Raw genomic sequence first — 12,566 nt, forward strand, 5'->3', positions numbered from 1 at the left:
TTGGGTTTGATAGCAAGTGCCTTTACACACCAAGCCACCTCTCCACCCCTTTGTCTCTTCTTTCATAGAATACAAATTTCTATGAATTTTATTGGGAATAGAAAATAGATGCTAACTAAAAATGGTTAGTTTTTCCTAGACCAAATTGTCTGCAAAACAGACTGTACATCTGTTTTGTAGAGACCTTAACAGGCTCATCTTTTTAGATTATTGTGTTATCTGTATTTTTATATTGTGTGCAGATGTGATGGGTTTAGTGACCTCAGAAACTAAGAAACATTTGTAAGAACATTAAAGACAAAGAGAAGCTCACAGGACTTTGTGACCTGAGTCAGTGGTTTTTGAGCCTCTGACGACTGGGCTCTAGATGACCTGACACAGTGAGGTTAATCTAGTCTTGGTTAGATGCTTTTCTGGGATGTGTAACCTGTGGCTGAGTGGCTTTCATACTTCTTAGAGGGGACTGAGTTCTTACAGCCCATTCAGACTGTCATCATAGCCCTTTGAAGTATAGTGTTTCCTTAAAGGATGACACAAAAACATCTTACTTGGTGCCATTTTCTCAGATAGTCTCTATGAGCTAAGTACTAGGGATATGGCTCAGAGGTGTTTGTTGAAGAAAACATGGGAATTCTCCCAATGGACGTAGCACCAACACTGACATAACCATGTGTGTGACTCTTAGAGTAAACCATGTGGACCGAGGAGCAGACCAAATAAAAAGCTGGATTGTTTTCTCCCAACACTGTCATACTGTCATGGCTACATCAGGGCATACGGAGTTGTCAATTTCTGACATCTTTTTAAAGGCAGCACTCATATTAAATTCTGCAATCCCTGCTCCCTCATAGTTTGCATGTTAAGGAGAGGGTTTTTACCTGGGTCAAGAGATCCATCTCCCCCAGCAAAGTGCTGAACATCTGGTCTATGTCTTCATTTGATTCCCCCATCTGAAAGAGAAGAGACACAGACATCAGTAGTCTCTATAAGCTCATCAGGAGATACATGCTGTGTTTTCATTCTTTCCTCCACAATCAGGAGATCCACGAAAAGAACCACATGGAGAAGAAAGTTCCACATACCCTGGAACTCTAGGTCTGGCTGTCATCTAATTTGATGGCCAAAGTTGAACTAAAACCTGACTTGTTTTTCTAGCCTAAACTACTGTCCTTGTGGCGGGGTGGGGGTGGGGTAGGGAGGAGAGCAAGTGAGCCACGTGGACATTGTTCTAGGATTCACCTTGCCATAGGATTGTTTTATAAGAAAGGGAGAAAGCCTCCTACCACTCTTTTTCAAAAACAATATTTATTTATTTATTTTGGAGATGTAATTTTAAAATTGTTTTTCTCTTTTTACATATATAATTATATTATTACACATACATATACAATGAACTGCCTACAGCAAAAAGAACCACAAAACAATCAGGAATTATATAAATGTTACATTTATAGTATTTTGGTTATTTGTATTTGGCAGCCTTGAAAAAACATCTTTCCTATCTTGGTGCATGTAAAATTCTGAATGTAAATCAATATCTATCATATCTCATCTTTATCAACTGAAAACATCTATCTAGACTAAAAACATCTTAACCCCTAAACAACTAAGCTTAACTGTAAAACTAAACGATCTGGTCTTCAATCCCATCAGAGATTTGGGAAGGAATAAAATTAATTATCTGAGTGGACAGGAAGTGCAGGTTAGCAGCTTCCAAAATGAGAAAATGACAGAAACAGTTTGCTGCCTGAAAAGTCACCCAAAACTCTCTATAATGTTGGAGAATCATCTTCAGCCTTCTGGCCTAATATATCTGACAGACATATTTGTGAGGCAGAACTGTTGAGGAGTTGCTTAGCCTGTCTTGACAAAGTTTGGCTGTCAACTCTGCCTGCATCCATGCTTGCCCATTTTTAGACAGAATTCTGTCTGTGGCAGAAATGAAGACATTTTGCCCAGTGGCTGGTTTGCCATGTTTGAAGTCATCTCCATAAGGAGGTTCAATATATGTGTGTGTGTGTATGTGTGCGTGGGTGTGTGTGTGCGCGCGCTCTATCTGCATGTACATCTCCATGCCAGAAGAGGGCACCAGATCTGTGAGCCACCATGTGGTTGCTGGGAATTGAACTCAGGACCTCTGGAAGAGCAGACAGTGCTCTTAACCTCTGAGCCATCTCTCCAGCCCCTCATACCACTCTTGATGGTTACCTTTGATTGTAGAACTTGTTTGCGTTGAGAAATACCGTGGAGATTAGTGAAGCATATTTGCAAGTGTGTCTGTGATATTTTCAGAGATGAATGGATTAATTCTTTTATTTATTTATAGTATGGTGACACTTTTGGGAAGTGATGAAAAGTAGGAAGTGGGCCTGGTTGAAAGAAGTCAGGCATCATGGGTGTGTCCAGGCTGGGTGCAGCTCTAGCTTGCCCTGGCCTCTCCCTGCATCTCCTTTCTCCACTTCCTGTCTATCAAGGAGTGAAAAGCTTCTTCCATGTTTCTGCCACCATGACAATCTGCCTGAATGGACATGGTGAGGAAACTGCGTTAACATTTCTGAAATCATGAATCAAAACAATATTTTCCCTCCTTTTGAATTTGATTTTGTCACATATTTGGTCACAGCAATGAGACAGCTACCATCATATCAGAGGAATGTAGAGTTTTACCTCCATTTGAAGACACATGAAAATGTGACTGTGATTAAGTGTATTTACCAAATGGCGCCCTGCTTCATAAAGATATTTGTGCAAAAGTGACAGCTTTGGTACATTTATTTATGAGTATTCAGAAGCTCCTGAGTAAAGTAGAAAGAGTGGAAATTATGAGGCATATTTTTCAGTATAGCTTTCCCCGACCCCCTGGAGCAAATGAAATAATTGTCTAAGAAAGGAAAAGCATAAGGTTATGACAAAACATAGCAGAGCACTTTGGTGGGAGTGGGCAGCTGCTATCCTTCATAAAGTTTTTTTGGCAAGGCTAGCTTGGGAAATGAAGAGCTAAGAATACTTACCCTTGAAGGGCTGCGTGGCAGTGCGTAGCACGCAAAGGGAACAAATTGTGTTACACGGGAAATGTGGGATTCATCCAAGATTGTTCCCGAGGGTTCTAAACACTAAGACACTACAAGACGAATGTCAGTTGCAGCAGCGGCATCTGGGGAGGGTGGAGGACCCATATGTATTACAATCAGACCTGTGAATTCATTCTTGATCCCATTAGGCAAAAATATTTGAAAAAACAACCCTGCACTGAACATGTCAACACCTTTTCTGGGTAATATTCCCTTACAGCAACTATAGTCATATACTGTTCAGCAACCCATGACTATTTTGTCAAGGACAGACTGCACTAACCACTATGGTCCTTGTGTCATATTGCTTGATGGTGGTGCAGCCATCTTAGTTTGTATGAGCTCATAACAAAGAAAAAGCCTAAACATGCTTTGCTTAGAACTTATTTCCATTGCTGGCTATAATTAAATGGTATTATAAATGACCTAGAGATAACTAAGAATACAGGAGGATGTGAATATGTTATATGAAAATATAAAGGAATTGAATATTCTTGGGTTTGGGAATCCATAGAGGTTCCTGTAACCATCTCCTACAGGGGTCGAAGGATGGCTGTGCTTCAGCCAACAATGTTTATTTGAGCATGGGTACATGTGTGCTCCTGTTTTCATATGGACACACACATATATGCAGTGAAATAGTGTTATATAAGCACATGATGATTGCTGTGTATTTACTACTTGGCTTTTACAATGATCAGCATGACTTGCCTTTTTAAATCTAAATATATCTTTATTTTCTTTCAAAAGATTATTTTAAATAAACATTATCTTTCCACAATACTTTAATAGGCAGATCAAGTCTAAAGAAGTAAGATTTTTTTGATGTTTTCATTAGCATATATGAATTACACATAATAGTAGGTCTCCTTATGTTTGCATATATGTCCTCTTCACTGTAATTTGATGATATCCACCCCCATTGTCCTCTCAAGTCCTCCTCCCTCTCCCGCTAAGCCCTTGCCTTTTCATAAATATACCCCCTTTTTTGGGGGGCATGTGTGCGTGCGTGTGTGTGTGTGTGTGTGTGTGTGTGTGTGTGTGTGACCCAATAAGTTTCATTAGGTGTTGTTTATAGGAATATGGGGACTTTTCCAGTAGCTACACCATGAATGAATATTTCTCTCCTCATAAACTACTAACTAAGTCCTCATGGAAGAGAAAGTCCCATGAACCCCTCCCATCTCTCGTACAACGTATCGCTAGTGACAGGTTTGATTTTGTGCAGCTCTTATGCAGTTTATCACAGCTGCTATGAGTTCAAGAGTGTATCGGCCGTGAAATGCCTGGATGTCCGTGTTTTTACTGGTCCCCACACTCTCTTCTGGCTCTTACGTTCTTTCTGATTCTTACTCCACTAGCTCCCCGAGTCTTGGAGAGGGTGATACAGATGTCTCGTTTATGGTTGTACATTCAACAGTCATTTATTCTCAGTATCTTGACATGTTGCGAGTCCTCAGAGTAACTACTGACCACTGCATAAAGAAACACACTTGACCAAAGCGGACAGCCACATTAATTTATGGGCACAAACACAGCTATTCTGAAGGCAATTTGGTGGATAAATCCTGTCCATTTGTCAAAACAACCATAGAAGGGCCTATGACCTTTCCAGCCATAAGTTTTTGCTCAGGTTTGTAGAAACAGATGTGAATTCCCTCCTATGGAATGGGCATCAAATCCAACCAGAAAGCAGTTGTGTGGTGGTTTTAATGAGATTGGCTCCCATAGTCTTATATGTTAATAACTGGTCCACAGTTGTTGGTGAAACTGCTTGAGAAGGATTGGGAGAAAAAGCTCCTGCTATTCTACCACTCTAGTTAATATTCTCTCTCTCTCTCTCTCCTCACTGCCTGCCATGTAAGTTCTCAACTGCTGCTCCAGTGCTATGCCTGCCTACTGCCATGCCACTATAGGCAAAGACTCACTCTCTGAAGCTGTAAGCCAGGCCCCAATTAGACGCATTCCTTTATAGGTTGCCTTGGTTATGGTTGCCTCTTCACAGCAATAGAAAGGTAACAGTTGGTTATCCCATAGCAGACTTTTCATTATTGCACAAATGCACTCATCTTGCCTCACCAAGCAGTATTGTTGCACACATGTTCTACAGATGAGCACAGCCTTCGATGCCCAGCCACTCTCAGAAGCCTGTATGGCACTTCCGGCACTGTAACAGTTAGTCAGCTGGTAACCGGAAACATATAGTCAAGTTCTGGCTTGATTTCTCTATATCCTGTGAATATGTGGCATCTTATCACCAAAGTTTGCCAGACAATCAAGAGCAGTGGCAATTGCTTGTATTATTTTGGCCTCAGCAGGCTTCCTGACCACTAACTCCTAGGAAGGTAGTCCACCTGACCCTGGCATTTCGTGTTTAGTAATCGATGGCTTCAGGAGTTAGGAGCACACACTGCTTTTGCAAGGGGCCTGAGTTGTCTTCTAAGCACTCATGTCAGGAAGGCCAGAACTGCCTACTGGAAGGCCTGATGCCTCTTAATGTCCCTGGGAACCTGTGCTCAGGTGACATATTTCATACACACATACTTAAAAATAAGACAACCCTTTTCAAAACCCTGTGGCTTTTGGGAACAGTTTTATCGATCCACACAGGATACCACCATTCAAATCCTCCTAAAGATTATTATTATTATTTTTTGACCAGCCTATAGCATAGCAAACTTCCTAATGGCTTTCCTGCACACAGTTAATTTCTAGCATGTATGTCTGAAATATTAAGACTAAAATTTTTTTGTTGAGACAAAGTCTCACTATGTAGCCCTGGCTGGCTTGAAACTCATTATATAGACCAGGCTAGTCCAAACTCAGAGATCTGCCTGCTGCTCTTGAAAGCTGGAGCTAAAGACATATAGCACCACACCAAACAATGGTAAGAGTCGTAAAACTACAATCACAATCCTACTATCTATGATTTGTTGAATAATAAATCATTTGCTGAACTAGGCTAAGCCAAGGCACATAATTTATTCTGAAAACTTACAGTTTACCTTTTAAGTGGCTTCAATGTAATATTTTAGTAACATGTTTGTTTTTCTTGGCTTTAATCAATTTCTGCCTCATTGTAATAAGAATGTGTAACGAGTACTTCTGTTCTACAGATTGTTTTCTAAAAATAGCTCAAATGATACTTAAAAGCATCCCAGTCTATGAAAGAAAAACGATGTGCAGATAACTGTAACTGTAATAAGTACCTGGCACTAAGCACATTGCAAAAACTCTTCTGTAAGCCAAAGTTTGCCTCTCAGGACAGGATTAGAAAATATAACACTACAAAAGTTTTTTTTTGGCTGAATCTGTGAATATTTTCCAAATATCCACCCTCCAGAGATAGTGTCTAATCTAGTCTAACTATTCGCAGCAGTAATCCTGGGCTTCAGTATTTTTTGTTTGTTTGTTTTTCGAGACAGGGTTTCTCTGTGTAGCCTTGGCTGTCCTGGACTCACTAGGTAGACCAGGCTGGCCTCGAACTCACAGCGATCTGACTGCCTCTGCCTCCCAAGTGCTGGGATTACAGGCGTGCACCACCACGCCCCACTTGGGCTTCAGTATTCTTACTTACTTTCTTTACCGGAGCCTTTCCTCTCTCAGTTTTAATACAATGGTTCATTAATTCTTTGAGAATTTTATACATTCATGTCATGTGCTTTTATCATAACATGTCTCCTTCCCTCCTCCAATTTCTTTCAGATCCATATGTCACCTCCCAGCTCTCCAAAGTCTGTGCTTTCTCTCCTTTTAAAAAGATAACTTACCAAGCTTATTTTGCACTGGTCATGTATGTACTCACCAGTCTGGAGCCACCCACTAGAGAGTGATCAACCTGTCAGGTGCCACTCCTTAAAAGCAACCAAATCTCTCTATCTCCCAGAAATCATCATCTGTCAATAGTTCCTCATCTAGAGGTGGGAGCTCATAAGCTCCTCCCATGCTGGAACGATGACTGGTTTGATCTTGACTGCAGCAGCAAGATACGACATAGGTACAATAGTGGTGTGAATGTTATGGAGTAACCAACCACTTTCCCCTTGAACTTAAGGCCCATGCCACAAGAGGAAGCGTATACCTAGAACTGCAAATCTGGTCAAGAACCGATGGTTTGGGTGCTCCTTGGCCTCAGAGGTAACCCTACTTCTATGATTCTGCTAACCAGACATAGCATCAAACTGTCCTCTAAGTTCATAGCTTTAGGCCCATGCAATAGTACAGTTCTCAGACCACACCAGTGAAGTTTCTTTGCTCAGCAGACAGCAGTCCATATAGAAATTCAACTGGTCAGAGTGCAGCCCCTTTCTCAATTTTAAGAGGGAAAACTAATGTTTCCCTTCTCTCGTGACACATAAAACTCCTTGAATACAGTTACTGACTATGTTCAAATATCATTTCAATCTTTAAGCATTGTATGCTGTCTCTTAGGGGACAGACAAGTGACTTGTGGCCTGCCGTAAGATATGTTAAGTGCCTAGATTGCCCTTTTTGGTATCCAGCGGAGGACATGTCATGAAGCTTCATGAGAGTCATGAAGCTACTTGGCCAACATAGGCCAGAAAAAGGGCTTTTGTTGAAGCAAGAACAGTATAGACACTATGAGACAAGCACAATAGAAGCAAACATACACCCGAAGAATCTGGCATTCCCACATCAGGGACACACAGGTGTACATTCAATCTAGAGAAGTGTTCCTTGGAAGCTTAGGAGCAGACCCTGCTTGGTAGACAAGCGTTCACATACAGAGTTGACAGAGAAGGCAGACGCCATGACCTTGTCTGCATGTGTAGGTCTGAGAGTTGAGGAGGGCTCAACTATCCTAGCGAAGGATGACTGGAAATGGCTCTGCCTCTTTGTGCAGATTGCTAAAGTAGGAGAGAGGTCTATGCGTGAGAGTTCATTTACACAGGGCTTTGTCTCGCCCTAAGAGTATGTCCAAATCACCTTTTCCTGCTCTGCTTTGGATGTGGCTTGTTCTCTACTGTAGAGATGCTAGAGCTTTTAAGAGGCAGGCTTTGCGGGAGATGCTTAGGTGCTGAGGCACTGTCTTAATACTCGTTTCTCAGAGTAGATTAATACTTGTCTCTCATAGCACACATGTAGGCGAGGCCCATGGAGTCTGCCTTACCTGTCAGTTTTGTATTTGAGTGCTTGTCTACCTGCTTCCAAGGGTCTGGTCCTAAGTCTCCAGTGAATGCTTCTTTAAATTTAGTTTTCCCAAGAGTGAGTTATTGGGGCTGGAGAGATGGCTCACCGGTTAAGAGCACTGTCTGTTCTTCCAGAGGTCCCGAGTTCAATTCCCAGCAACCACATGGTGGCTCACAACCATCAATACTGGAATCTAGTGCCTTTTTCTGGCATGCAGGCATGCATGCAGACAGAGTACTCACACACACACACACACACACACACACACACACACACAAAATAAATAAAATTAAAAAAAGAACAAGTTGTTATTCTGCCTGTGTTCCTACCATCATGATAGCACACACTGGGAGGCCCTTACCAGGGCGAAGCAAATGTCAGTGGCATGCTCTTGAATGCCCACAACTGTCAGCTAACACATATCATTTCTTTGTGAAGTACCCAGACTCAGGTATTTTGCTATAGCAACAAAACAATATAATAATACATTCCACCTTTCAAATTTCATACAAAATGGAGGACAATATGGAAGTGAATAAAATATTTATGCTTTTATATACTGTCTGTTAAAATAACTAAAATGCTATTCAAAATCTTAGAATGGATCTCTTTTGCATTATTTAATGAGGAGAAACTAGCAGGACAAAAGTTATACAATTGCTCACATAAATTCATTTGATAAGAACTTATGTGGTATAGCAATATGAAAAATAAAGAAACCTTCAGAAAAATTATAATTAACATGAAAATATTGCTTTAATAAGACAAAGAGATCTATGTAGCGTGTTAAAATATATTTATCGGCTGTCATTATAAGCTACCAATCTGCATTACAATGAACTCATATGAAGCCAAGGCGGTATGTATGAGTAGTAAGGACCTGCCCCCCATGTGTTCTCTTAAACCAGTGACTGGAAAAAGCACGAACATGAAGAAATGTGACGTCTGTGAGTCAGCAAACCCCATGGAGCCCTGAGGCTTGCTTCCCAGTGAGCGTGCACTACTGATATACAGTGGGTAAAGGCTGAGACAGAGTGTGTTACTCGCCCAAGACGGAAATAGCTCAGACCAGCAGCACAGTCCTGTGGACCCCTCCCTGCAACTCTCACTAGGCTCATCTGGCCGAAGCCTCCCCTTTCCCGCCCTTTTCTTTCTCATATCACTGTCTTTATGTGACTTCTCAGAAGATGTTGCCATCAAAATTCTACTGGAAATATACAATCGTAAATATAATGTTTAAGGGGCGACATTTAAAACCTTCTTGGTACATCAACCGTTTGATGCAAGAGTATTACTTCCTTGTCTGTGTAACCTTGAACTTGGGCTCCTTCTACCCCAGTGAACTAAGTGCTAAGATTTTAGGCAAGGGAGACAGACCACTCATAGGGCTAAGAGACTGCTTGTTGTTAATAACCATGAATTTCTGTTAATCTGTAAATTCAATTATATTACATGATTATGCTTCCCTTCCAGAAAGCCTTATTGATAGTTTATGTATCACACACACACACACACACACACACACATACACACACATACACACACACACACACACACACATAGAGGAATAAGGACACAAGGCTTATGCATGTGTGGTACTTTCCAAAGGTCAAGAGAGAGAACGCCCATGTGTTCAGAAGCTGAACGTGTTGCTGGGGTGGAGAAGCTGTTGCAATGAGGCACAGCATTGCAAAATAAGCCATGTTCACACCATGACTGGGTGGAGTCAAAATCTTTTCATGAGTATGTAATTTCTGGGTTCTTTTTGTGCCTTGGAAAGAATATCACATTGTTGGTCTGAAGAAAACTGGAGTAGTACTTTATCAGAGTTCTTATCCTATTTTTCTTTCCTGGAGAAGGAAAGATGTCCTGGAGGAGAAGGACACTAGCCTAAAATTGTACATTTCTTGGTGACAGTGGCATTTCCCTAATGCTCAAACATTTCCTAGGGTTCTAATTCAAGCTTTAGGTTTTACCCCAAATACCTTTTCTTTTTCACATTAATAAACTTCCATCATGTATATTTGAAAAATCTAAGTACTATGTTGTATATGCCTAGCAGCCATATACTTAGATTAATCGCACATATTCAATTCAGTTTGAACGCAGTCTCCACTGGCTTTTACTTGGTAAACACATGAAAAATCATGCCATGATTTTGAACCAAGTCAGGGCATCCACTCTCCTACCTGTCGATAAATACCACTTTAAAGACCCTCAGGCATTTCCACGCAAACATCTTCCACTCACTATTTCTTCTGCAATCCCCAACCCTCTGGATTTGGTGAGTGACCATTCGTCACTCACTAGTCTGAGTTAGAAGGCGGTATGGTCTTTTCCTTTTCCGTTTTCCCACCCAGTGAGTCAGAAAATCCTGCTGGACTGTCCCATGGACGGTTTCTCCTTTCCTTTATTCTTACTGCTTGGCCATAGCTGAGCGTTTCACCCTCCACCGTGCAGTCACTCTGACTTCCTGTTTTCACTGACAGCATAGGCACTGAAGTCAAATGCAGTCATGAACTTGCCACTTTCTTGCTTAAACACCTTCCATGGCTGACCATGGGAGCAATGGAGGAGAAAAAACAAAAAAGTGAGAAAAAAAAAAAAGACATCTAGAGTCCCAATAGGAGCATATACAGGGGGAGGTAATCCCGCTCAGGAACAGTCATAGGGGAGGGGAATAAGGGGAAAAGAGGAGGAAGGGAAGAATGGGAGGACACAAGGAATGGGATAACCATTGAGATGTAACAAGAATAAATTAATAAAAAAAAAAAAAAGACATATCTTACTAAAAAATAAAAAAAGCAAAAATGAAATTGCTTTGGGTTAAATGCATTCTTCAGTGTTGAAGAGCACCTGTTGTTCTTATAGAGGACCCAGGCTTGATTCCCAGCACCACACGGTTACCCACGAACACCTGTAATGTGAGTTCCAGGGCATCTGGTGACCACTTTGACTTCCTTGGGCACCAAGCACACATGTGGTTCAAAAGCATACATGTAAGCCAAACACCCATAAGATAAGGTAAAATAAATAAATCTTCACTTTACAAAAGAGAAAACTGAGGTACCCAGTGTTTAAGCAAGATTGCACAGTTTGCCAGTCAGCGAATATGTATTACATGGTTAGAGGGTTAATCCTGTAAGACTTCCTGTGTGGGTTCTCCTCCCCAGAGATAGTGTTTCTTTGTATAGCCCTTGGCTGTCCTGGACTCACTTTGTAGATCAGGCTGCCCTGGAACTCACAGAGATCTTCCTGCCTCTGCCTCCCGAGTGCTAGGATTACAGGTGTGCGCCACCATGCCTGGCTCTATGTGAGTTTCTGTAACTGCAAATATCCCGGCCCTATGACAAAGATGAAGCATTTTAAAGAACCTCTAAACGTAATCCAAGGAAGGTTACCAGGAAGAAAACATCTTTTGAAACTACTTCCATGAAGTTCAGTATGGTGTCACATGCCCGTAAACCTGGCACTTGGGAAATCGGGGCAGATGACTTACGTGTTTGAGGGCAGTCTGAGCTACATTGCAAGTTCCAGTCAGCTACACAGTGAGACTCATCTCAAAAAAAAAAAAAAAAAAAAAAAAAAAGTTCACATTCTGTGTCACACTTGGCTGGTGTCACACTTGGTTGGTGTCACACTTGGTTGGTTTCACAGTTGGTGTGGATTACAAAGTGCAGAATCCAGCCAAGCACATATGCTGGCAGAAGCTATGAAGTTGTTGCTTTGTAACGTGCTTGGAAAACAACGTACACTGTTGAATTTGACCTACTTTCTTCAGTAGAGTTTCTTTTTCTTTCCAAAACGTAATGAGAACTTCTCCTCAAGAGGAAGTGGTTCACAGAATAGCACAGCACACGGTTTAAGGTTGCTGCAATGTTTAGATGATGAGGGAGGAAGCTAAGGTAGGGTGAAACAGGAAACAGAGGCACCTCCAATGCAACTGAGAAGACGAACTAACTCAACTTGACGAAGAACTAACACAAAGGAATTTAGGCAGGGTTATTTGACTCGCTTTGCACAGCATGTTTGAGATTAGTGAAAACCAGCTACTGGGATTGCTGGACAGACACTGTGGTCATGAAACAATATAGACTAACCACAGTCGTCACAGGGGAAGCTCATATGGACACTTCATTTGTTCCTCTGTGTTTGGTCCTGTACCAAGAATATCCAACACAACAGCCTATTTCACAATTATGTCATGGGACAGTGAGATGACAAAACATTTGTAAAAAGAAAGTAATCCTAGAATGGGATGACTTCTTTCAGTAACTTAAACTATGTGTGCCTGTGTGTGCGTGCACACGTCCGCGCGCACACACACACACACACACACACACA

At 41.4% G+C, this 12,566-nt stretch overlaps 1 protein-coding gene across 1 annotated transcript in view; it reads right to left on the reverse strand.

Annotated features, from left to right (window-relative positions):
- The window catches only part of Apbb1ip (amyloid beta precursor protein binding family B member 1 interacting protein), a 101,052-nt gene that overhangs the window by 56,305 nt on the left and 32,181 nt on the right, over window positions 1–12,566 (reverse strand). The window contains exon 2 of the mRNA XM_051151236.1: window positions 879–950. Within this exon, the coding sequence (XP_051007193.1) occupies window positions 879–950 (72 nt within the window). The remainder of the gene's footprint in view (window positions 1–878; window positions 951–12,566) is intronic.

This window comes from Acomys russatus, chromosome 9 (assembly GCF_903995435.1).
Source record: "Acomys russatus chromosome 9, mAcoRus1.1, whole genome shotgun sequence".
NCBI classification, from domain to species: Eukaryota; Metazoa; Chordata; class Mammalia; order Rodentia; family Muridae; genus Acomys; species Acomys russatus.